At 37.6% G+C, this 26,251-nt stretch overlaps 1 protein-coding gene across 1 annotated transcript in view; it reads right to left on the bottom strand.

Moving 5' to 3' along the window:
• The window catches only part of Lrp1b (LDL receptor related protein 1B), a 2,073,786-nt gene that overhangs the window by 583,134 nt on the left and 1,464,401 nt on the right, over positions 1 to 26,251 (bottom strand). The window contains exons 32-34 of the mRNA XM_055599725.1: positions 20,834 to 20,974; positions 14,689 to 14,814; positions 12,082 to 12,213 (exon numbers count right to left, since the gene is read on the bottom strand). Of these exons, the coding sequence (XP_055455700.1) occupies positions 12,082 to 12,213; positions 14,689 to 14,814; positions 20,834 to 20,974 (399 nt within the window). The remainder of the gene's footprint in view (positions 1 to 12,081; positions 12,214 to 14,688; positions 14,815 to 20,833; positions 20,975 to 26,251) is intronic.

The raw sequence follows: 26,251 nt of genomic DNA, 5'->3' as shown, positions 1-26,251 counted from the left end.
CGACCCCCTTCGCCCCCACGAATAACTAGGTCCCGCGGGTCGGGACAAATCATCACTCTATTTTGAGTAATATGGTTTATAAGAACATTACAAATAATTGAAAATGCAAATATACTTATTAGTATTCATTAATTATAGCTCTAAATTAAAATCTGAAACAACTGAACTCCAACCATCAATTGCTTTACCACTAAAATAGTATATATGGAAAATTATAATAATAAAAAAGACATTTTCAATGTGGTTGTGAATAGAAACCACTGAGAAATCTTAGAATTTCTATTCTCCATTGGTCAGAGTAATATGTCCTAAGAAACAAAATGAAAATTGTGAATACTCTTATTTGGTATTTAGTGAATGATTTTTCAAATACAGTTCAAAGTTTGATTAAAATATGATATCAGTTTGTTCCTCATCTTAATATCTGATTTACAACAAACCAACAAATGGACCAGAATATCTCTCTTAGTATTTCCCCTGATGAACAAAGCAGATTAACTAACACAGCCGGTTTCACTCTGAATCTGCTTACATGCACAGTGTCATGACTATTGAATAAGAAAATAGATGGTCCTCACAAATAGCCTGTAGGTTAGCAGCTAGGGTGCTGCCAGTACTGGAGTTTGAACATCTAGATCTGATCTGAAAATCTAGAAGAGACGCAGACTGTTAACAGCATAGGGTGCAATTTCTGTCTCAGCTGTACTCCATAGCTGGAGCTTCATAAATAGTAAGCAATCTCTTCCCGCTACTTATAATCTGACACTACAATATAGTTTGGGGTTTCATCTGAGCCTTTTTCTTCTTAATTCACTGCTATATCACCTTTCACTTTGCATTCACCAAAATGAAAATGAACAAGTAAATGAAACCAATTTCTCAATTGAAGAAATCAGTTCTGTTTTTTTCACTAGTGGGTCCCATGAGCTATTACTTCTCTTCCTCCTCTGTTGTGATTATGATGATGACCTCTTTAGGATGCCTCTGATGATGTAGCTGTGCCATTTCTCTTATGTTGCTGTTTGGGAGAAATCCCTAAGCTTTACTCTCAACGTTTCCGTAACATCTGAGCCCAGCACTTGTTCCCCAGGGACTGAACTGTGATGTAACACTGAGTGTTGCACATTGTATACTTATTTCATTCATCGTTTTATGCTTCATTTCTTTTCTTTTTCATTGAGTTTTTGTGTTCTGGCAATTAAACTTGGGTCCTTGCATATATGAGACAAAAATCCAAACCCGTTTCATGTAAATCTCAGGAACAAAATTCCAATTACCAATTCGGAAGTTACACTTGATCTAGACCTCACACAACAACCACTCTTCCCAATCACAATCTTCTCTACTAAACCTGGTTTCTTAAAAGGTAACATATCTCCCTCCCCACAGCATTATTACGACAAACTAAATGACACTAATACATTAAGTGACATGTAATGCAGTAGAAATTGATCAAAATAAATTAAGTTTCTGGATTTGGTGGCATTTTTTAAAATTTCTTCTTCCAAAACTCTTTCTTCCTAATCTCTGTTGGTTGGGGTACTCATGTTCATTTCTAAGATTTTTTACCTCAACTAGGATCTAATGCTAAACACACACACACAAATGCAGTTACTTGGTTTTCTTCACTTTTAACTCTCAAAGGGTCCATTTATTATTGACTGCCTTTTGAGAAAAATAAGACCAAATGATAAAATAAAATCAAACATATGGCTATAACATACAATCAGTCTGAAAGTCAATTAAATAAGTTCTTCTTTTCTCTTTTAATTAAGACACTTTTTACTTGATTTAAAAAACTTGGCACATATCCCAAAGATGCTGCATCATACAACAAGAACATTTGCTCAACCATGTGTATTAGTAATAGCCAGAAACTGGAAATAACCCAGATGTCCCTCAACCAAAGAATGAATAGAGAAACTGTGGTACATTTACACAATGGAATACTACTCAGCCATTAAAAATAAAGAAATCATGAAATTTGCAGGCAAATGGATGGAACTAGAAAAGACCATCCTGAGTGAGGTAGCACAGACCCAGAAAGACACACATGGTATATGCTCATTTATAAGAGGATTTTAGTCATGCAGTACAGGATAGACATACTACAATGTACAGATCCCAATAAGATAAGTCTGATGAGCATCTTAGACTTCACGTGGGCCCACTAGTTTGGGGAGTGATAGATCTTTCTGACATGGCCTATGTTGCCTGCCTTTTGATCACTTTTCTCTGATGGGACATCCCTACCAGGGGAGGAAGAAGAACTCAGTCCTCATGTGAAGAGATGAGCTGAGGTGTCTGGGTAGGGGGCTTTCCCTATTATGAGGAATAGGGGAGAGGGGATGGGGGAAGGTGGGTGTGCCTGGTGGGAGAAGTGGAAATGGCCTATAATGGAGATGTAAACTGAATTAACGAATAAAAAGATGGGAAAGAAAAAAAATGTAGCTAACACTCTCAGAAGCTGAATCCTAGCTTTTATTTTTTCTTAAACAAAGCAATGTCAAAAAGACAAATGGACTAATACGTCCTTGGTTTTCTTAAATTGGATGGAAGAAAAGAAGCGCTTTCCAAGGCTGAAGTTACATGGAACAATGCTTAAATTGCCATTGTCAGTCAAAAGGGAGATTGCCAAGTACCACTTGACACGTCTGTGTAGTCAAGACAGGGATACTGAGAAGTTACAAATGGAGTTAGTGTGTAGTGTAAGTTATAGTAATTTGGAAAACAAGATCAAAAGATTAAGCTTTCTTTAGAAATGCTTTGTTCACTTCTCTGTAGTGGGACTCTAATTAGAAATGTGGCTGCAGATGAGAGCTACTCAGCCAACCATGTTCACTAAGAAAACATGTCAATCTCCTAGCTCCTGTCAATAACTTACTGTGAATTAATGTAACAGAACTTTGGTTATCAGAGCTCAGCTTTGATGAGAAGGTATAGAAGCACTAGGGAACTAGATATCATGGACCTCCCGATGGACAAACCAAAGCTGTGTCATGGGAATTCTGGAATCCCTAAAAATGTTCAATGTTTAGCATCATTAAATCAGTGATAAAGAAGACAATGGGTATCCTAATTAAGCTGTCAAGAGCTTTAAAGAAATCCCCATTGATCATTTGAGATTTTTTTTTTATCAACAGTAAAAGAATTTATATACCTCTTAAATGCTGATTTAAAAAAAATATTTTGGGTTTAGAAATAACCAGGATATCTGTGAAATATTTATAATAAGTTGTTTATCTTACAATGCCTATATGATGGTCATGGCATTTTCTTTTGGGTAGAATTAATGAGATTTTCTTTTCTGACAAGGTATCCTATACCTTGAAGGATTTATTGCGTTTTACCATCTGCAAACTGCTTGCATGTCTTAAAAATGTATACTTGAAGCAAGTTTGAAATGACAACTCAAATAGTTTTGCTTCACAATCGTATGAACACAAAGAAGTAGAATCGGCTCTAAAACTTCATTTTGTAGCTAAGGAAATGGTTTTCTTAGAATTGAAAAAATGTCCCTAAGCAACAGAATCATATTTATTAAGCCATTGCTGTTACTGATATGAGAAAAATTCTTTCTATAAATCTTCTGTGGCTTTGTTAGGTGACAAAATGTTTACTAAAAAACATTTGTAAATTAATTTCTTTTTAGAAGTCATAGAAACTAATGAGAGTTTCTTGAGACACATATACTTGTTCAGTTATTAAAATCATTTTAAAAATCACATGACTTGGTATATAAATCAAATTGATACATGATCTTCATCTGGCACAGATTTTCAGAAATATGATGTGATGTCATTAAGTAATAATTACAATAGTCTAAATAAAATTTTGTTTCAACAGTTATAAATACAGGATGTTGTAAGAGAAACAGTTTGGAGTAGGATACTCCACTCTCATGCCGACCCCTGATAAATCATACCTCAGTTCAGTTATCTGAGGGTTAGAAAGCACTACAAGGTACAAGGCTTTGTTGTGGATATGAACACGTTTTTGTTTTGGTCCCAGGTGTGGGATGTGGGACTAATTCAGATGGTACACAGCAGCAGGCTATTTGCTTCCTGTGGACTCCAAGAGAAGCTCTTTGCCAGCTGCAGATAGTTTAAATCTGAGGTTTCTGGAGAGAGAATAAATGCCAGAGCCCAGAGAGTGTGGAGCTCATAGAAAGAACAAGACTGATCCTGCTTCCCCCTTGCTGCTCGTGGTCGCTGTTTTGAGACAAGAAGTTGGAGATCTGAAAAGAAGATTGTGATTGGCTCCAAGGAACCAGACAACCCTAACTGTCAGGAAGCAGCTAAGAGAATTGTTGTCCTCTCTCCCACTAAACCTTTCTCTCTCCTACCTGGTATTGGTGTGTTGGAAGGGATTGGGGTAGAGTAGGGAGAAAAAGATATAAGAAATGTAAATAAAATACTTTTCTGAAAAACAAGCCAACGAGGCTTCCTTTCTTCTAGTAACAAAATGTTCTTTCATATTTAAATGTGTGAAGACTGAGAAGATTATTCATGTAAATATAAAACATTCACAGTGCAAAAGCTGAGGTATTTCCTTACATATTCTCCTTTATTGGTTTCTTACATAGACTCCCAATGCCCTCACAAACTGATCAAAATTCATAAGCATCTTCCACTGGAGTGACACCTTTGTCTGTTTCATGAAGTAGCCAGGGGTGAGGAGGTACTGTTTCTGTATGTACTCACCTAGGCTGTTACTATTTCGGTAGTTCGGCCTGTGACTTAAAAGAACAATAGCATTAAACTGTTTTGCACAATGAGTGGCAGACAAGGACATCCAAACAATCACTCTATGTCTTTATGATAAACTCCTTGTTTGTTGTAAAGCAGCTGTAAAGTGCCATATCTGGTAGATAGCAATCAATATTTTTTATTTTTGCATTGAATAGAATGACAAAAATTTGAACGGAAAGATAAAAGGTTATTTTTAAAAGAGTACAGGCTTGGAAATTGTAGATAATTCCTCATTGTCCGAGTAGACTTGTCATTGTTTGATTATTGTGAAAACCTTGTAAATATCTCCAAAGGGATGGGAGGCTAAATAGAGGGTACCTTACTGAAGATCACAAAATGGGTGGAGGGAAGGATTTTGTTTTGAAGTCTTTTTCTCTTGACCAAAATATATCTTTTAAAGCATCAAATGTCGTGTTCATTCATCGGGAGGAACACCACCCAGCAGGCAAAGATTTTCAAAGCTCATTTTTTTTTTTCCTGTGGAATGGGACTTTTCCAGTGAAGAGATAAAAAAATCTCCTTTGAACATTTTAAATCTAGCCATAGGGTCTTTTTCCTTCACTGGCTAGTTTCCTGAAGAGCTTCATCTGTTGGAAAACAGACCTCTTACTAAAGAATGCTTTAATTTTTTAGAACTAAAGCCACACAAATCAGTTCTGTTAATCTTTGTGAAAGGTAGAGGTTTTTTCAACATATCCCTGCAAATTATGATGACGTCACAATGTCCACAAATTGTTCTAACGACTAAACAAACAAAGCCTTTGCCCTCTGTCAGTGATGGGAGCCTTGTGAGGAAAGTGGTAAACATATCTTTCCTGTTGTTACTTACAATTTTGTATCATTTATCTGAGTTTTTATTTATACCAACTCTATGCATATCAATAATTCTTGGCATGTTGCCTTAGAGGAAAAGAAAGTAAGGACAGTATACATTGGTTTGGGTAAATTGTATAACAACTGATTACCTTTCACACAGGAAATTGAACTTAAAAAGTCCTGACACATGTTATACACTGTTTATTGTACATGCTACCTAAAGGTTTTAACGATTCACCTAGAAATTTCATTAGCTTATTAACATAAAGTCATTTTGTCTGACAGCACCATTCCTGAACTCCGATACAGAACAAAGTAGGACAGGAACATGCATGACACTTAGGCTCTGAGCTTGTTAAAGAAAAAAAAAGAATCCTGTGGGAATTTAGAGGAAGTAGTCATTAAATTCCTGAGATGAGTGTCAACAATGTATAAAGAGATACTCTATTTGCAGGGATAACACATAAAAATGACTGTAAGAAAATGTAGGCAGAGATTGACAAGCCAAACATTATTTGTTTTCTCTTTCTGTGTGGAAAAATCTAATTATTTTTATTTCTTCCATCCTGAAGCAAATTCTCTCCACAAAGTTATGAGGCTTGCATATTGTCTTTAATGGTGTTATAAATCAAGCACTGAGGCTCATTCTAATTCTAATATATCTACAAAAGGCAGTGAGGTGGAGACTGAACAGTACACGTTAGCACAAAAGTCATGTGAAGATGTTGGAGCCATGATACTCTCACCCACGCTGTCGTCTCACCAGTATTTTTGGTATTTGTCTAACCACTGTAGGCCAGTCTTAGAGGCTGGCATTTCAGAATTGTGTGCAGATGGTAATCTTTAAGTATGTGTACCACAGATTGTTAATTAGGTGGGTGGTAATGTTTACCTTCATTAGAGAAATCATCCCTAAACAATTTCTACTGCCCCAAGGAGTAAAGAAATGCCTACTGTTCTATACAAATAACTGATCAGCAACACGCTATCAGAAGACTCCCAAATATTTTGCTATCCACTTTGCATAACAAAGCTCATATGTTATTTATTTGATGTGGTTACAAAATTTGAGTGTCCTATGTATCAGATACTGTGTCAAATGTTTACATATACTGTCTAAATCTTTCTGGATGCCTCAGAAATAAGAAAACTGGGACCAAGATAGATAGATAGATAGATAGATAGATAGATAGATAGATAGATAGATAGATTTGAAACCAGAGAGCTCCTAAGTGACTTGAATGGGCACTGGAATCTGAGTTCTCTAGTGTTAGACAATAGCTCCTCTAGACATTGCTAGGTCATCCTTTTAACCAATCTCTGTATTTTCTGTATTACCCTGCAAGGAATGTATTTTCTGTATTACCCTGCAGGACTGCCTGCTGGCTGCAGTTATAATAACTGTTGCCCAAGTACTATATGTATGTGATCAGCTTAAATAATTTCGTATTTAGAAAAAATGGGGCTTCTAAAATATTTTTCTGAAACTCTAAAGATTCAGCTTTTTCTTGAAGTGGGTAGAGGTTAATGCAAAAGTTTATGTGCAGTAAAAGTGCAAGGTTTTTGTACCCATAAGGGCTCGGGTGTGGATAGATCATCTATGCTCATCTCTTCCCATACAAGGTCCAAGGAATATCAAGAAGAGTGGGTGAAGAGAATATAAGAGTTGATAGATGAACAACAGAGCTGTGAAATGCAGAGTTCTGGACATGACATGGCTGCTGCCCATGTCAATTCACAACACCTGCAGTTAACAACACTAAATCAAACCAGTCTAAGTACAAACAAAAATTTGGAAAGATTCTCAAAGCTCTCCCTTTTGCAGAAGAAGCCATTAGAAGTTTCTGGTTTCTGAAGGAAGTTCACATACCCGAGAACATAGGGTAGCACTACTTAAAATGGAGGGCATGAATTTGGGAGGTGAATGGGATTGGAGATAGTGGGAATTGTTGAAGGGAGGCACAGGTTGATAGAATCTTTCAAAATACATTATAAAAATGGTGCTTTATCAGACAGTTAAGAATAGTGATTTCTCAAGATCCAGCTATGTCACTCCTAGGCATATCTTCAAAATATGCTCAAGTACACAACAAGGACATTTTCTCAACCAGGTTCATAGCATCTTTACTCAGAAAGATAAACAGGATGGACATTGGAAGGAGAAAACAGGAAACAGGACAGGAGCCTACCACAGAGGACATCTGAAAGACTGTACCCAGCAGTGTATCAAAGCAGATGCTGAGACTCATAGCCAAACTTTGGGCAGAGTGCAGGGAATCTTATAAAAGAAGGGGAAGATAGGCAGACCTGGAGGGGACAAGAGCTCTACAAGGAGAGAAACAAAACCCAAAATTCTGGGCACAGGGGTCTTTTCTGAGACTGATACTCCAACCAAGGACCATTCATAGATATAACCCAGATCCCTGCTCAGATGTAGCCCATGGCATCTCAGTATCCAAGTGGGTACCGTAGTAAGGCGAACAGGGACTGCCTGAAATGAACTCAGTGGCTGGCTCTTTTATCACCTCCCCTTGAGGGGGAATTAGCCTTTGTAGGCCACAGAGGAAGACAATGCAGCCAGTCCTCTCATGAGACCTGATAAGCTAGGGTCAGATGGAAGGGGAGGAGGACCCCCCTACCAGTGGACTTGGATAGGGGCATGGGAAGAGATGACGAAGGGAGGATGGGATTGGGAGGGAATGAGAGAGGGAGCTACGGGTGGGAAAAATGTATAAAACTTTTTTTTAATTCTTTATTAATTACACTTTATTCACTTTGTATGCCCCCTGTAGTTCCCTCCGTCCTCCCCTCCCAATCTCTCTCTTCCTCCCCCTTCTGCATGCATGCCCCTCCCCAAGTCCACTGATGGGGAGGTCTTTTTATAAAACTTTTAAAGAATAAATAACATGTAGTTTTTAAAAATATCTAGTTGAGATAATAGAGGGAACATAGAATTTTATCTGACACTAATCATTTCTTCTAATGAAAAGATACTCCATTATTAAGAACATAATTTTAACAATTACTGAATTTTGAAACAAGTAGATGATTATTGTGTACAAAGAAAATTATGCTTTATTATTAAATTCAACCTTTTCAGGACCATAAAACCTCAGTGAATTTAACTACTACAAATAAATTGGTTTACTCTTTTAAAAATTTGCTTATTGACAGAATCAGAATATTAATACCTACTTTCTTTTAATATTTCTGTTTCTTGAATATTTATCATATATTTTCAAAAATCATTAATGAGCTTTCACACAATCAAATATGAAATTTGAGTAACATAGGAGAGCTTGTACTAAGTTTAAATGTTTATGCGTACTTGAAAGATTTTCTAAGTTCAAATTTTCTTGTTTTTCACCCAATGAATTATATAATAAACATGTAATAAAAAGTCATGTGTATAAAAATCAGGGTATATCATACAAGGTAGTAACTCTCCCATAAATAATAAAGTGGTTTGGTCAACTGTACATCAACAATTTATAATATGATTTTGGTAGCATTACCATAATGTCTAATGAACATTTCTTGGTGGAATTCTTTTTTGCAGAAAACATTTCTGAAATAACAGAATTTTAGAGGTGGTAAAAACGGTTCTTTGGTCAAGAGCACTTGCTTCTGTGGTAGAGGACCTGAGTTCAGTTTCTAGCACCAGAACCCAGCAGTTTACAGCCTCCTGTCAATGCAGTTCCAGAGGTCCTCATGCCCTCTTCCTGCTCCTTGCATATTTCAAGCATGCATGTGCGCACGTATGTACATTCAGGATCATGCACATCCTCTTAAAACAAGTAAATAAAAATTAAAAAAAAAACATAGGATGTCATTGTCTATGGGATGCTAAGCTTTTGGTCCAACATAACTATTTTCATTTTCTTTTTTACTTTTATTTTTTATTATTATCATTTATTACAATTTATTCAATTTGTATGCTGGCTGTGGCCCCCTCCCTAATCTCCTCTCAAACCTACCCTCCCTACGTCTTCTACCCCTATGCCCCTTCTCTAGTCCACTTATAAGGGAGGTCCTTCTCCCCTTCCATCTGACCCTAGCCTGTCAGGTCTCATCAGGGCTGGTTGCATTGTCTTCCTCTGTGGACTGGCAAAGCTGCACTCCCCAGGGGGAGGTGATCAGAGAGCCTTCCACTGAGTTCATGCCAGAGAAAGTCCCTGTTCCACTTACTAAGACCCCACTTGGAGACTGAGTCTATGGGATACATCTGAGCTGGGGTTTTAGGTCCTCTCCATTCATTGTCCTTAGTTAGGGTATCGTTCTCTTCAGGGCCCCCAGGGCTCTGTTGGTCTCCTTTTGAAGCTCTTGTCCCCTCGAGGTCTTTCTATCTCCCCCTTCTTTCAGAAGATTCCCTGCACTCTGCCCAAAGCTTGGCTATGAGTCTCAACCTCTGCTTTGATACCTCAATCAGTAGAGTCTTTCAGAGGCCGCTTGTGGTAGGCTCCTGTCTAACATAACTTATTTAAGAAGAGTGGTTTCTGTACTGTGTACAGGGTAAAGTACCTTTAATCTCTGCACTCATGGGGTAGATATAGGCAGACTTTTGTGAATTTGAAGCCAACCTGGTCTACATGGTAAGTTCCAAGCCAGCAAATAAATAATGATAGTACTAATAAATAATAATAATAATAATAATAATAATAATAATAATAATAATAATAGTGAATAAAAGACCTATAATGTAGGATAAACATACTAAAATCTATACACTTAAGGAAGATAAACAAGAAAGAGGAGCCAAGGTAAGATGATCAATCCTCACCTAGAAAGACAAATAGTATGATCATTGGAAGTAGGAGAAAACAAGTAACAGGACAGGAGCCTACCACAGAGGGACTCTAAAATACTCTACCTAGCAGTGTATCAAAGCAGATGCTGAGACTCATAACCAAATCTTCAGCAAAGTGCAGGGAATCATATGAAAGAAGGGGGAGTTAGTATGGCCTGGAGAGGACAGGAGCTCTACAAGGACCAAACATATCAGGGCACAGGGGTCTTTTATGAGATTGCATCTCCAGCCAAGGACCATGTATGGATATAACCTAGAACCCCTGCTCAGATGTAGCCCATGGCAGCTCAGTATAAAAGTGGATATCCTAGTAAGGGGAACAGGGACTATTTCTGACATGAACTCATTGGCTGGCTCTTTGACCTCCCCCCCCTGAGGGAGGAGCAGCCTTGTTAGACCACAGAGGACATTGCACCAAGAACTGAAGATACCTGATAAGCTAGGGTCATATGAAAGGGGAGGAGGTCCTCACCTATCAGTGGACTTGGAAAGGGACAGGGAGGAGATAAGGGAGGGAGGGCAGGATTGGGAGGGAATGAGGGAGGGGGCTTCAGCTGGGATACAAAGTATATAAACTGTAATTAATACAAAAAATAAAAATTATTTAATAAATAAATAATGATAGTACTAATAATAAATAATAATAAAAAACAAAAGCATATCAGAAAATTTATCTTTGACCCATTTATGAATATCTCAAAAATTTGAAAAAACGAAGTGTTTTACAGCAAGAGAGAAAAAGTTTTGCTACTTGGGGTCCATATGCTGATAAGCAGAGATTAACAATGTTTATTTCATGATTTATCATCTTTATGTTATGTGCATGGGTATTTTGTGTACATAGATGTATATCACACGAGTATCTGGTTCTTGTGAAAGAGGGGATGTCAGATCATGCGGAAGTAGAATTAGGAAGCCACTTTGTGGTTGCTGGAACTGAACCTGGGCCCTCTGCAAGAACAGTACGTCCTCTTAACCACTGACCCATCGCTCCAGCCCAGCCCAGAGAGCATATGTAACATTTTAAGGATTAAATCGCAAATGAGATGAATGTACCACCCTTAACATCCCTACTGCATATGACTTCAGCTGTTACCTGCCCCGAGACATGTTGGCTTCAATATACATTCAGCACTGTTTGCCATTAATTCCCTGTGGCTATTTTGTATCACCCACAGCAATCTGTTGGTCTACGATTGCTTTCTTTCCTTATTCATAAAGGACGTGGAATTAAAGCAACTGTGTCCCCACACATACTACGTTAAATGTTCTAAGTAAATTTCTTACCATTGATTGATTGTTCATCAGGAAAATATTTTCCTTAAGAGAATACCTTAAGAATTCAATAGATTGGAATGTTTTATTTGGAGTATTTTTGTATTTATAACTAGATAAAAGTAAAATATAAGTTTATTTATTTGAAAAATCAAATATAAATAAAAAATGAAAAACACAATTTCGCTTATTTGAAAAAAAGCTATTGTCAATCGTGGCATATAAATATACATGTAAATCAAATGTTTCTATTTAGAAAACAATTACTTGATTCTTAAGCAGATAAAATGTAATTGAAATATTGGCAATAAGCTGAAAAATTCTTCTTTAATTCATTGTCAACTTGACTATCCAAGTACAGATTAAAAGTAATATTGCCATTATACATTGTCTGTTTCTGAATCAGGAGGATGATTAATGAAAGCTACTTACCTGCATGGAAATCTATCCCCACAGCAAATGCAGTTCCTGATATAGGCATCAGAGCATCCATTTTGTCACTTGGTTCAAGAGCTATCCCCCGGATTCCTTCATGAACTGAGTACATAAGAAAAGATTCTATACCTACACAGAGGAAAGAAAGCTCAAAATGAATATTTCACATAACAATTCACTAGGTCATTTTCAGAATATTAGTTTATATTAGTGAATATATTTCTTAACTTCATGAAGTTCTCTGGTTATACAGAGACAGTGATTTAAAGGTATGTAAACCACGGCCCTGAAACTGTTGTGCACTGAAATTTCCCAGAGGGTTTCATAGATCACCGGTCCCATACCAGGAGCCAGATAAGGGGCAGATGAAAGCTTCTCTGTCTGCAGTGCCCTTGGTATGAGACCATTGGCAGAAGCTCTGAAGTAGCTCATTTGCAGAAAGTCTGGCCTCACAGAAAAGGGCATTCTGTCTTCTCTACAATTTAAGCATGTACTTGCTCCTGTAAAATAATGGCTTTTATTTATACAACTACATCATTGGTATTGTTGTAGTAGGCATTTAGAGGTTTTAAGGGACACAATCTGGTTCTTAAATCTTTTAGATACAAATGGGCCAAGAAATAAGCTATTAATTTTTGCCCCTGATACATTTTTGAACATCATAATGATGTCATCATAAAATAAGCACATAGATATAATATTACCACCAGGGTTCACATGCTAATGCTTATAAATTTCTCTGATATATTGCAAAATGCATACACACACTCTTAAACTAACAGTGTCTATCTTTAAATGTGTCTACCACCTCTTAATCACAAAACCTGATTAAGGTCCTTGTGCCTCAGTTTTACGATATATCAAATTGGGTGACTGGGATCCATCTCAGCAATTTACAAGAAGGGAACTAAGTCACAATGTTTCAAGATCGTTTAAACAGAGTCTGAGACAGAATAAATGTCATTCACATATTTTATATCAAATTAAATAAGTCATAATTTTGATATATATAATTTTTCTCAAATGGGATTGGGGCATCTTTTATGGTAAAAAAAATGAGTTTTTATCATTTGTAAGCACCATAATAAAGAAATTAACTTTTGTAAACTAGCACTTCTATAGACTATGAAATCCAAAGGGGGTGTAGAATCCTTACGGTCGTACACAGTTCTCTCCCAGAAGTTTTCTTGTCCCTCAGAAATGCAGACCTGAAGCTCCAGTTCTCAGTGATGTTTTGTTCAAATAGTTAGAAGAAATTAACAAAATGGAATTCAAATTGTGTAATAATACCACCTAAACAACCACAGCTGTGTATGCCATCTTCAGTATATTTGAATTGAATAGAGAAGCTACTAGGTTTCTTGAAGGTTTTGTTTATTTATTTATTTTAATGCCCAAATTAAAGTTTTTAAAAATTACACAGTCTTAGGCTGGGGAGGCAACTCGGCAGGTAACAGCACCTGCCCCTCAGTATGAAGGCCTGACTGACTTCAATCTCCCGGATCCACACGGAGAACAGTGACTCCCACAGTTGGCTTCTGGTCTCTCTGTCAGTGCTGTAACGCGCATAACTCCAATAAGTAAATGAATGAATGAATGAATAAATGAATGAAATGAAAATTGGAAAGTCTTAAAAGAAAGAAGTGATACTTCAAATATTTCTAACCGATTAAATGACTCTATATGCACCCAAGTAGCATACTATTTTCTGGGAATAGACTTTTGTGAAAGTGCTTGTAACCAAGTCAATAAAAGTCTTGGTATCACTTCATTATGGGTTCAGTCTGTTTCCTTAATGTGAATTCAGCCTGTTTACTACTAGCTTTACCTGACTGTGAGAAAACAATGTCACCAAACTTACTGTGCCTTGAAATTCCCAGATAATCAGCATTTACAACATAAGCTGAATATCCAGATTTCGTTTTAAACTGAATTCTTCCACATGCCTCTGATGCAGAATAACTGAGTGTGTGTGTGTGTGTGTGTGTGTGTGTGTGTGTGTGTGTGTGTGTCATGGTGGTGGTATGGTCGTGGTATCATTTGCTACAAGCAGCAGCCAAATAGGTTTGACGTTTTAAAGTAACCTTAAAGAACACAATTTTTAAGCAGAAATAGCAGGTAGATACAGGTTAAAAAATCAGTTTGTGTTTTGACTGCTATTCTGGCTCATTTGGGATTAGATTAGAGTAACTCTTTTCCTTCTGATGCTTTTTAATAGAGTTCTGTAAATCAAACAACAACAAAGCCAAACTCCTCATTCCTTTCCGATGCGATGATTTATGTACTGTTCAATAAATACAGAGCAAAGCCCTTTGTTAGGGACAGACAGACAGACAGACATGCACCCACATACAAGCCAGATAGAGACTTCAGATAGAAGGAATACATGAGGAGAGACTTGGCAAACTTTAACTTAGGTTCACTCGGTCTAAACTGCCTTAAAAGGAAGACTCAGTCTTTAATGAGGTACCAGTGCGATCACTGTCTTAATAAGAAGATAACGTTCTTTTTCTGATTGGTAACTATCAGTGGCTGCCGAAATCTGTGTGGCACACACTGGTGGTTTAGTAAGCACAGTACGGTAAATTTCCTGTGAGTGTGTACCTTGGCAGGACATGCGGTTCTTCTGGAGATAATAGCCCACTGTACACACGCAGGTCCTCGTGTTTTCAGATGTTGGTAAGCAAAGCTGAGAGCACCCGCCATTGTTGAGGTGGCAAGAATTACTGCCTGTAGAGAGGGAAAACAAAACAACTGTCGGAAGAAAATAATAACACAACGGACTCATTAGGTATCAATCATGGGAACAAATACTTGTTTTGTTTTTAAATATAATTTATATAGAATATAACATCTCCATCTTCAAATAACTTCTCTTTTTTTTTTTTTTTTTTCAAGACAAGGTTTCTCTGTGTAGGCTTGGCCGTCCTGGACTCACTTTGTAGACCAAGCTGGATTTGAACTCACAGAGATCCACCTGCCTCTCCCTCCCTAAGTGCTGGGATTACAGGTGTGTACCACTGTGCCTGGCTTCTTTCAAAGACTAAAAATGGCAGATTATGATGGAATCCTGCCCTTCAAAACAATTAAACAGTATCAGAAGGTCATTTAGAAAAGTAAACAGAAATTATAATTTTCATGAAAACTGTCATTAACACTTTAATTTCTGGATTTTGTGTTTTGTTTGCTGTGATAGATTTCACTAGATAATGATTAGCTAGTCTAGAACTCATGACCATCTTACCTCGGTCTCCTCAGGGCATATGCCATTATACCCTGCTATCAGGGACCTTAAAAATGTTGTAAAATCACAGAAAAATAACAATGTTTTCTTTCTGACTCAAATGTAGCTTCAGCTCTAAAAGGTCAGGATATATAGCTGCATTAATGCTTTAAATTTAAATTTTAAAGCAAAGATATTATTTTCTATATTCCAATAAACATAATTCTTTCAAAATACTTTTAAAACACACCCAACAAAACCATGCAATCAATTGGCACGCTAATTCTCTTCATTTCTCATTTCCATATGGTAGCAGTAACAAATATTAGTCAGGTAATTCCAGGTTGACATTCTATGAAAATCTTCTATTGAGTTCATTAAGCCCAATGGGCTAATTAAATCTGTAGCATAAAGTTAAGTAATTTACATTCTACCCTGTAAATTCATTAAATATCCCATTTTTACATTTTTATTGATCTAGGACAATGTGCAATGCTATTTAATGGGCTCAAGGTTTGCTCTAAAGTTCAGGAAATCCAGTGATCTTCCCAAAGCACACTGAGAGCTGAGTATCAATAGGACTCTGTGGGAGATTGAAAATGCCAAGCCACTTCATTATTTCTCATTTTCTGAATTCAAGACAATCAAACAGGATTTAATTGCTCAATAGAATCTGTCACTACCTTTGTCATTTTTGATATGTGAAATATTCTCAATTTGGGAGGTTGCTTATCAGGAGATTGAGCACATTCTCAATTCATCCCTTCATCCATACCTCAGTAATATCGAATCCCTCAGAAGTAACCCGCAGTTTTAAAGCAATTCCGTGTGTGTATCTCTTTTATGAACTCATGAAGGCAGCTGACTCATCTGCCCTGTTCTCAAGGTGACTTAAAGTGATAGTTCAGATCGCTGATATTTTCAACAAGAAGAAAACCACATTAACAACTGTGTATTAATTCTAATCTGACAGTGCATGTGCTTCATTTTATGACAAGCGTGTGGGCACATGTTAACTTAATGCTGGCGTACATTCATGTGCTTCAGGTGAGGCCTTCTTCAGCTAACACGAAGGACTGAAGCATAGGAAGGAGGAAGGCCTAGTAGCATGTCAACATAAAGCTTAAGGGAACAGAACACAGAGCTGAGGGAGATGAAAAAGTAAGGGAAATTAGTTCAAGGAATAGAATGAATACATGAAAATAAGAGAATATGAGAAATTATATTAATATTAGCAGAACTGTGAGAAACAAAATAGAACAGCATTATTGGGGTACGGTGCTACTACAATGTAGGCATTATATCTTATACTTATTTTTTGGTAAAAAATCATATATTTATAAACATTTTATGAATTATTTGTTATAGTGTATTCACTTTGTATCCCAGCTGTGACCCCCTCCCTCATCTCCTCCCATGCCCCTTCCCAAGTCCACTGATAGGGGAGGTCCTCCTCCCCTTCCGTCTGACCGTAGCCCATCAGGTCTCATCAGAACTGGCTGCATTGTCTTCCTCTGTTGCTTGATAAGGCCGCACCCCACAGGGGAAGGTGATCAGAGAGCCTGCCACTGAGTTCAGGCCAGAGATAGTCCCTGTTTTCCCTACGTATATTTTAAAACACTTTAGAATAACAACATACATTTCACATACAACCTCTGTGGTTAGAAAATAATAATGAAGTTAGTCTTACTCAATGTAAGTATTTCCTTTTAGTATATAAAATGCAAATAGGGAGCAATTGTGGTCATTTCAAAGTAGTGATTTTTGTAGTGATTATCAAGTTACAAGTGGTAGTTTGGATTAATATTCTGTAGTGAGATTGATGGTCACAACTCATACTCCAAATGACAGGTGGAGCTGGAAAGTCCATTTGACAAAAAAAACCTCAACTCTCCAGTGATCTGTGTCCAAAATGATAAATGAGGCAGTTAATTGTACTTTGAAATCCAAGGAGGTAATAATGTTAACACCTTAAAGAGCCCTAAATTACTCATATTTCATTCTAATGAAGCTTTCAAGCCACCGACAGTGATTCTGTTAATGGCGTTGTCTTTCAAACAGATGCTTTTATCAGCATTTTTTTTCCAGCGAGAACAGTGTAGTTGTAAGCTACCACTGGGTCTAAGTGTTCGAGTTCTCCTTGGACACTTTTGTAGTGCATGTATCACACAGTGGCATCTTTAGGGTTAAATCTTCCAGGTGACAAAAGTGTGGCTAAGGAAAGCAGAATTAGGAATCACATCCCCATGAAAATTTTATCAGAACCACTATCTACAAAACCGATCCGCAGTTTCACAGAAGATGTGTGTTATTCATGTCTTCAAAGATCAATGAGGCCTTTCTCTAGGTATGCTGTTAGGAATTGCTGCTTCCTCTCCCTCTGTTTCTGTGTGTGCTGTACTTGCAAATGATGTGTTTCAATACATTTTAGATATATCTTCATTTGCATACTATGTAAATTTTACACTTTTGTACTTAATAAATAAATTTGTATTGACCAGATATGAAGCTGTCTTCATAGATGCTATTTACTGTAAGCAATAACACACTGCATTTAAACTACATTGACATGAATTCCAATATCTATCTATCTATCTATCTATCTATCTATCTATCTATCTATCTATCTATCTATTTTTCTGTGCTGCAGATCAAATGCAGGACTTCATACGTGCTAGGCAAATATTCCATCATTGCGTTACCCTTAAAGCTTACATTGTTTATTGAAATACAGAAAATACTTTTTAACTATTAGTGAAACATCACTAGATTATTTTATACAGTAATTAAAAATTGCCAAAAAAATTACCAGTGTATCAGAAAAATAATACAAAATATCCATAAATTAACTAATAAAATTAATTTATATTGGTTACTATATTAAGTACAATTGGCTAATTTACTTAACCTGTCAAACATCCATAGCTATTGGGAGAAAGTAAGGTCATTCATTAAGCAATCAGAACCATAGATAGGCTTGTGAGGATCAGGGGATGGTTCTCTTATACGCACTGTTGGTAAAATATGAACTAATCTAGGCATTATGGAACCCAACCACAAAAGTGAAAATAGAAATGCCTTATTGCTCAATCATACAATTCCTGGGCATATGCTTTATATCATTCTCAGTTGATTTCCTGAAGAGATTCTTGTACATAGATGTTTTACAGCATTATTGCAACAACCATGCTACAAAACCAGTGTCTACTAACAGATGAGAGAATAAGGTACATGCTCGCACACACGCGCGCACACGCATGGCTTTATTCAGCCATGAAGAAGAGCAAAATGGTGGGGTTTTTTGTTTGTTTGACTGATTGATTGGTTTGTTTGTGCAGAGAAAAAAGATACATGATACATCTAGAGAAGAACATAGTAGTAAAGTAATCTCGAATCAGGAAGAAGCACATCACACACGTTTTTCTTATTACACAATATGTCAGCAGAAATGAGATTGAGAAAAAGAAGGAGACCACAGGGGAGAGGAAGAGTGGAAGGGGGCAATAGAATATAGGAGGGAATAAATGAAAAGATTAACAACTAATTAAATATTGTGGAAGGGATGCATATTTGTTCATGTGGATTATCTGCGATTTAATATCTTCTCAAAAATAAAATAACTTTAATCATCTTACATTAGATTTGTAAATAATCTTTTTTTCACCCAAAATTATATATTTTCTTTTGACTTTAATAAGGAGTCTTGACCAAAATTTCAGCCTTTGAAAGGTATTGCAGGCACACTCTCATTTCTACAGTGTCTACTCCTGCTTAGGTGGATTCAATGGGTGTCACCAGCAAACCCTGCCTACTGGAATGTTGGACTACTCTGAGATAGCAAGCCCCTTGGCTTTTTTATTCCCCTACTTTTATCTGATTTGAACTTTTTTCCCATGGCAGCTCAGTATCTAGTGGATTTACTAGTGAGGGGAACAGGGACTATTTCTGACATGAACTCAGTGGCTGGCTCTTTGACCTCACACCCTCCTCCCCGAGGGAGACGCAGCCTTTTTAAGCCACAGAGGAGGACATTGCAGCCAGTCCTGAAGATACCTGATAAGCTAGGGTCAGATGGAAGGGGAGGAGGACTTCCCCTATCAGTGGACTTAGAGAGGGGCAGGGAGGAGATGAGGGAGGGAGGGTGGGATTGGGAGGGAATGAGGGAGGGGGCTACAGCTGGGATACAAAGTAAATAAACTGTAATTAATATAAAAAATAAAAATTTAATTAAATATTCCTTTCTCTAAGTGTTATGAAATTTATTGTGAGAAGTATCTGAAGGTAAGGATTTTCATGTCAGAAACTAGAATCAGGAAGTAGTCTATGGAGGAGAATGTAAGGGAGTTTGTGTATGTGGAGAATGAAGAAGCAGCATGTGGAGAAGGGTTTGAGGGAATAGTATGCTCGTATGAAGGATGATTTTCATTTTTCAGAAGAGGGTTATGCTAACGTCATGGATCCCGTAGCAAAAAGGAAGAGAGGACTAGCAGGCGCTCAGCTGCAGTGACGTCTAATCCAGTTGCCATCTGAGCACTGTGATGAGTCCACCTATGTAAACCATTGTTAGCTTTCACTCCACTTCACCGCCCACCGTTTGGACAAGTGCAACAAGAGCGTAAATGTGCAGAGACAAACAATACTGCACTTTAAGATATGAAATTATATCAGCATGGGGTATTTGAAGAACCCTGGCCTAGTTACATGGTATGTAAATTTTTATTTGATATTTTTTCTCGTATCTGTAACCGGACTTTTCTGCTTTGTGGGTTCTTTAGTCTTCCACCCTTCTCCACCCCTTTTCTTTTTCTCTTTCAACCTGCTAACGCTAGATAGGAGATAGACAAGAAATTAAAGAGATTCTGGAATAAATTCAGGAGTCTGAAAGGGGGCGACATTATGTTGGACTATTTCCTGCTGATTCCCGGTGTGGAGCTCCTTGGGGCAAGTTTGCAGTCAGGATATCTAATTTCTTCTTTGTGTATGGCATTTAACAAACCATGACCGATAGCAACCAACAACAAAATAACAGCGCACCAGCCACTCCCCCATCGGGACTCCAGCATTTATACATCCTCTGAAAAGTCCCCAGAATTCCAAACCTCCCACAATGTGGGAAACTATCTGCAGCTGGCAAAAATCATGGCATGAGCTAGAGCACGAGGCACATCATAGCCAGCAGCCCCGTCTCCCCACACCTGGGGTTGAAACGAGAACATATTCTTAAAATGTTTCTACGTTTTTAAAGAAACAAAAATTTTAAAATTCCCTATATATATTTTTTACCCAGGTATATATTTTTTACCCAGGTAATAAATAAAATGTCAATTAAGTGAAAGATTAAGAATCTTACAGCAGCCTTGATAATGCTTTAAAACTCATAGGTGAAGACCATTTTTCTTCAGTATTAGGCATGGCCTCCTCCCCCACAACCGCTGTGACAAAGGGCTAGAAAAGGAATAGCCAATTGCGTGAAAGAGAGAGCAACTTACTTTAACAGTGTCACAAATTCACCACAGAGGGACATACCTTGTTGCATTTCTTTGTCATACACTTTCATGTGAACAACTCCGGAAGTCTTATTTCTCAGGATGGTGCGATTCCTTCCATCTCTTTTGTTACAGGTTCCCAGTTGAGCTAAGTTTTGGTCTGCCCACCAGAGTTTCTTATCTATACAAAAGAAAGATTTTTTTTTTTCTTTCAGAGACTATAGTCAACGTATTAAGTAATATAAAAGTTAATGAAACCTGATACTTTCTGATTTGCTTTGTTATATTTCAATTTATTTTTAACCAACACTGAAATCACTTTTAGTGCTAAAAAACTGCAAAACACAGTATGAGGTGTTGCTCAAGTTTTCTCCCTTCTTCTACAGTGAAATGCATAATTCTTTCTTTCTTTCTTTCTTTCTTTCTTTCTTTCTTTCTTTCTTTCTTTCTTTCTTTCTCTTTCTTGGTGATTTATAGCCTTTTCCCCCCTTCAATTGAAAATAGATATTTTTCTTACATAATATATCCTGATTAAATTTGTTTCCCCTCCCTATACTCCTCCCAGATTCTCATCACCTCCTCTCCCATCAGCATTCACTCTCTTTCTGTTTCTTATTAGAAACAAACAGGCTTTTGAGGATAATGATAAAATATACTAAGAAAAACAAAACATAACATCAGAATTGGAAAAAAATAAACTAGGTGAAATGCCCAAGAGAAGTTACAAGACACAGAGAACCACTCATATGCACACTCAGAAATCTCAGAAGAACACAAAACTGGAAGCCACGATAAACATGCAAAGGATATACACACACAGACGCAAACACACACACACACAGGAGACAGAACTTTTTTTAATGTTTCGTTTCTGAAGTGAAGAAAAAGATCTAGCAGTATATTTGGACCCTCCAAAGATCCTGTTAATTTTGTTTTCTGTTAGGTCTGGGGTAGTGGTGCTTGCTTTTCATCTTTTGAGACAGAGGCAGAAAGATCCCTGAATTTTCAGCCAGCCTGGTTGACAGAGCAAGTTAGGCAGGACAACCAAAGTTAGGCAATCAAGAAAAGTATTAAAAACAGAAAGTGTGAAAATGCATTTGAATGAGGGGGTCATGGTTCAGTCCTAGCAAGCAGAAGAACTTAGCAACTTTGGCCCTGAAGTTCTGGCTTTGGAGTCAAGGATACAAGAAAGAGGTTGTAGAATCTATCTCCACAGCTAAGGAAATCTACTAAAGCCAGGCATGTGTCAGAGGCATCCCTGTGTGGAGGCCCCGGGAAGCCATTGTGTGAAGCTGTGAAAGCGAAGCCTGGTTTTTGTGGAAGAACTCAAATCGTTGAAGATGCCGGAGTTGTGGGATACCTGTTAACCAGCCAAAAATGAAGTGTGTTGTTGTCAACATAGCTAAAAGGGGTTTGAGATTTGAAGAATCCTTTGACATGCCTTGCTGTTTTGTGGTCTTGCATTGGTCCATATTTTCTTACTATGCTCTTCTTTACTCCCCTTTGGAGTGGTAATATATACCCTGTGCCATTACATAATGGGAGTATGTGTTTCTCTTTTTGATTTTAATTTTACAGGACATTACAGTTGAAATATTGCCATGGGTCTCGAAAGAAACTGAACTTTTTGTTTTGTTTTAATTTTATTTTTTATATTAATTATAGTTTATTCACTTTGTATCACAGCTGTAGCCCCCTCCCTGCCCTACTAATCCCACCTTCCTTCCCTCATCTCCTCCCATGCTCCTCTCCAAGTCCATCTCCCCTTCCATCTGACCCTAGTCTATCAGGTCTCATCAGGACTGGCTGCATTGTCTTCCTCTGTGGCCTGGTAAGGCTGCTCCCTCCTCAGGGGAAAGTGATCAAAGAGCCAGCCACTGAGTTCATGTCAGAGACAGTCTGAGTTCCCCTTACTAGGAAATCCACTGGGAAACTGGGCTCCCAATGGGCTACAGCTGTGCAGGGATTCTATGTTATCTCCATTAATGGTCCTTGGTTGGAGTAGCAGTCTCAGAAAAGACCTCTGTGTCCAGATTTTTTGGTTCTGTTGCTCTTTTTGTGGGGCTCCTGTCCCTTCCACATCTTTCTATCTCCCCCTTCTTTCATAATATTGTCTGCACTCTGTCCATTTTGGTTATGAGCTTCAACATCTGCTTCAATACACTGCTAGGTACAGAAACTATTATGGATGGGAACTTTTGAAGTTGGACTAAATGCATTGTTTTCATTATAATATGGCTACAAGCCTATGAAGGCCACAGAGTGGAATGTGGTAGTTTGCGTAAGAATGGTCCCCATAGGCTCATAGACTTGAATGGTTAGTAGCTAAGAAAAGATACTATTAGGAGGTGTAGCCTTGGTAGAGTAGGTGTGGCCTTGTATGAAGTGTATCACTTGGGATGGGCTTTGGGGGTTTCAAATACTCAATCCAGGCCCAGTGCTCTCCCTGCCAATCCAAGTATAGAACTCACACCTCCCTCTTCAGTACCATGTCTGCTGTGTGCCACCATGTTTCCCACCATGATTACAGGGGACTGAACCTCTGAAACTGTAAGCCAGCCACAATAAAATGTGTTTTCTTTATAATAGTTGGGGTGGTCATGGTGTCTCTTCACACCATGAAATAGAAAATTGAGTACGATATTTGGAATACAGATTTTATTACTTGCATACTTAAGCATGAACATAATCCAACATTATAGTTAATGAACATTAAGAGAGATAATTCCAGTTTTCTGTTTCTTAACGTGTGAAAGACTTTAAGTGCAATTTTTCTCATTGGATTCTGTATAACCAGAGTTGTGCAGAATATATGCATATATTACATGTACATAGAGTATATTTCTTGTACAGTTTATGCTTCTTTTTATAAATTTTAATTAATTCATATTGTTAGTGATCTACTTTTAAATTCTATAAGAAAGCAAAAACTTATGCAGGAAAAGCTCATGACTAAAACATCAATTAGTGAAAAATGATAATGCAGTCTTTGTGGTGTTACTAATGTTTTCATTTTTTTAATAAAGTGACTCAGCTTTTAAGTCATTGTACCAAGAGAGAAGCAAATATAATTCTAGTATATGATCTTAATTTTTCCATCAATATTTAAAGTTAGCAATGCATGGAATTATATGTACATTTTACATATTTGTAACAGAATTTTCTAATACAGCTGTATAATTAATAAAAGCATTTAGATACAACCCTAAAAAATTAAGTTAGAAACAATGTTCTCATCATTTAAAAAAATGATATAACAAGTGGAAAACAGTAAGATCTGGAGAGGACAGGAACTCTACAAGGAGAGCAACAGAATCAAAAATTCTGAGCACAGGGGTCTTTCCTGAGACTGATACTCCAACCAAGGACTATGCATGGAGATAACCTAGACCCCTGTACAGATGTAGCCCATGACAGTTCAGTATCCAAGTGGGTTCCATTGTAATAGGAACAGGGACTGTCTTTGACATGAACTGATTGGCCTGCTCTTTAATTACCTCCCCCTGAGGGGGAAGCAGCATTACCAGGCCACAGAAGAAGACAATGCAGCCACTCCTGATGAGACCTAATTGACTAGGAGCAGAAGGAAGGAAAAGAAGACCTCCCCTAACAGTGGACTTAGGGAGGGGCATGCATGCAGAGGGTGGAGGAAGGGAGGGATTGGGAGGAGAGGAGGGAGGGAACCACAGGGGGGATACAAAGTGAATAAAATGTAATTAATAAAGAAATATATATATATATTCTTCTGAAAAATAATAAAAAATGATATAACTAAAGATGCTTTTGAAAGTAGCAGAAAGGTAAGTTCAATATCTTATATACATGCACACTCTGGGTTTTATTGCTTCATACTTATAATACAAGTACTTGAGAGGCTAAATCAGCCCTCCACTCTCCATGTTACATTGTGTTTTTAATTGTTGAAGGAAATCAGGAAACATAAAAGAAAATTGCTTCCTTTCTTGACCACTGGAAAGTAGCCCATCGGGGACTGCTGTTTACCCAGCAGCTTTTTATCCCGATAGAAAACACACAGCTACTGAATCACGGCAACAATCAAAAACACATATATATCCCTGTGACCACCCAAACAGCAGAAGTGGCCCTGTGACACACCTGTATCATGTGAGTGTGTGTGTGGGGGGGATCGCTTCTAGGAGAAGTTTAGCCATGTGGAGTTACCGAGGGTGATTAAATCACTAGACTAGTATAGAGCTAAATACATGGAAAAAGTTGGACCCCAAGGAACCAAATCTTTGGCAACTATAACCAGATTGTCCATATTTCCTGAAGAACTGAGAAATCTGAACAAAATGTATCCCAGTGTGAAACTAAGAGAAACAGAAGATCATGGGAAACCCTTCTAGTTCTTCAAAACTATGTTCTTCTGAGACAGTGTGATGTTTCAGCAGTGCAAGCTCAGCAGCCTGGCTCCATCGTTAAATGCCTAAGGAAGAGAATCAACTTCATAAAATTATCCTCTGGCCTCCATACAAACAGGAGTGTGTGTGTGTGTGTGTGTGTGTGTGTGTGTGTGTGTGTGTATGCATGCTTGCTCACAGTCTTATCTAATAATAACCACTCATTTGTTTATTTAAACAATTCTGTGCATCACTGTGATATGTTTATTGTTCTGAGTGTGTTCCCTAAGGTCTCATGTGCTCAAATTGGATTTTTGTTGTGAAGTGTAAAGAGGGTATTTATAAACCAACTATGTTGATAAGGATGTGGGGACTTTGGGAGTAATTAGGGTAAGACAGAGTGATTCCGGTGAAGACCTCTTAGATCAATCCTCATGGCTTAAAAAGAGTGAAAGGAAAGAAGAAAAGTGGAAAGAAGGGAGAGGGAGTGTGTATTCACATAAGTGTCTCTATCTCTAACACATGCCTCTCACATCATGGGAACATGTCAGAAAGATCATCACCAGGCAAGTCTTCTCAAAATTGATCTTGTGGGCTCATGAACCTTTACAAACCTCTTTTTAATAAGACTTACCTAGTGCATAATATTGTGCTATTAGTAACACGTCAAATTCTTATATCGGTTCTCATTCCTTCTAAAAATATTGTCTTACATGACACAGCAATTGCAGTAGGCAAAACAAGCAATTGTCGGCCTTTCTAGGGCTTATGCTTTAGTGGGAAAAGGATGAAATATCCAACCATGAAGAAAAGGTAGATATCGGTGGGGATGCACCCAATGAAGACAATGAGCACAGTTTCAGCATTTGCCTCTATACATTTCTGAGCACATAATTTAGGCAGACTATTCTGGGAAATATTCAATTCTACTTCATGTGGAGGCTGCCACCTATTTCATTTCCAGTGAGTTCTGCCTCGACAGACAGAACTGCAAGCCTGTTCAGATGTTTGCTCTCTATGTTTTCCTTGTCTTTATAAAGACATAAAAGCTCCTGAGCCTCAGGAACCCACCTTGAACTTCTTTGTACTCTTCACAG

The sequence above is a fragment of the Psammomys obesus genome, unplaced genomic scaffold (genome assembly GCF_907164565.1).
Source record: "Psammomys obesus unplaced genomic scaffold, mPsaObe1.curated_primary_1811, whole genome shotgun sequence".
In the NCBI taxonomy this organism is placed as follows: domain Eukaryota; kingdom Metazoa; phylum Chordata; class Mammalia; order Rodentia; family Muridae; genus Psammomys; species Psammomys obesus.
This window is presented reverse-complemented; position numbering and strand designations above follow the sequence as displayed.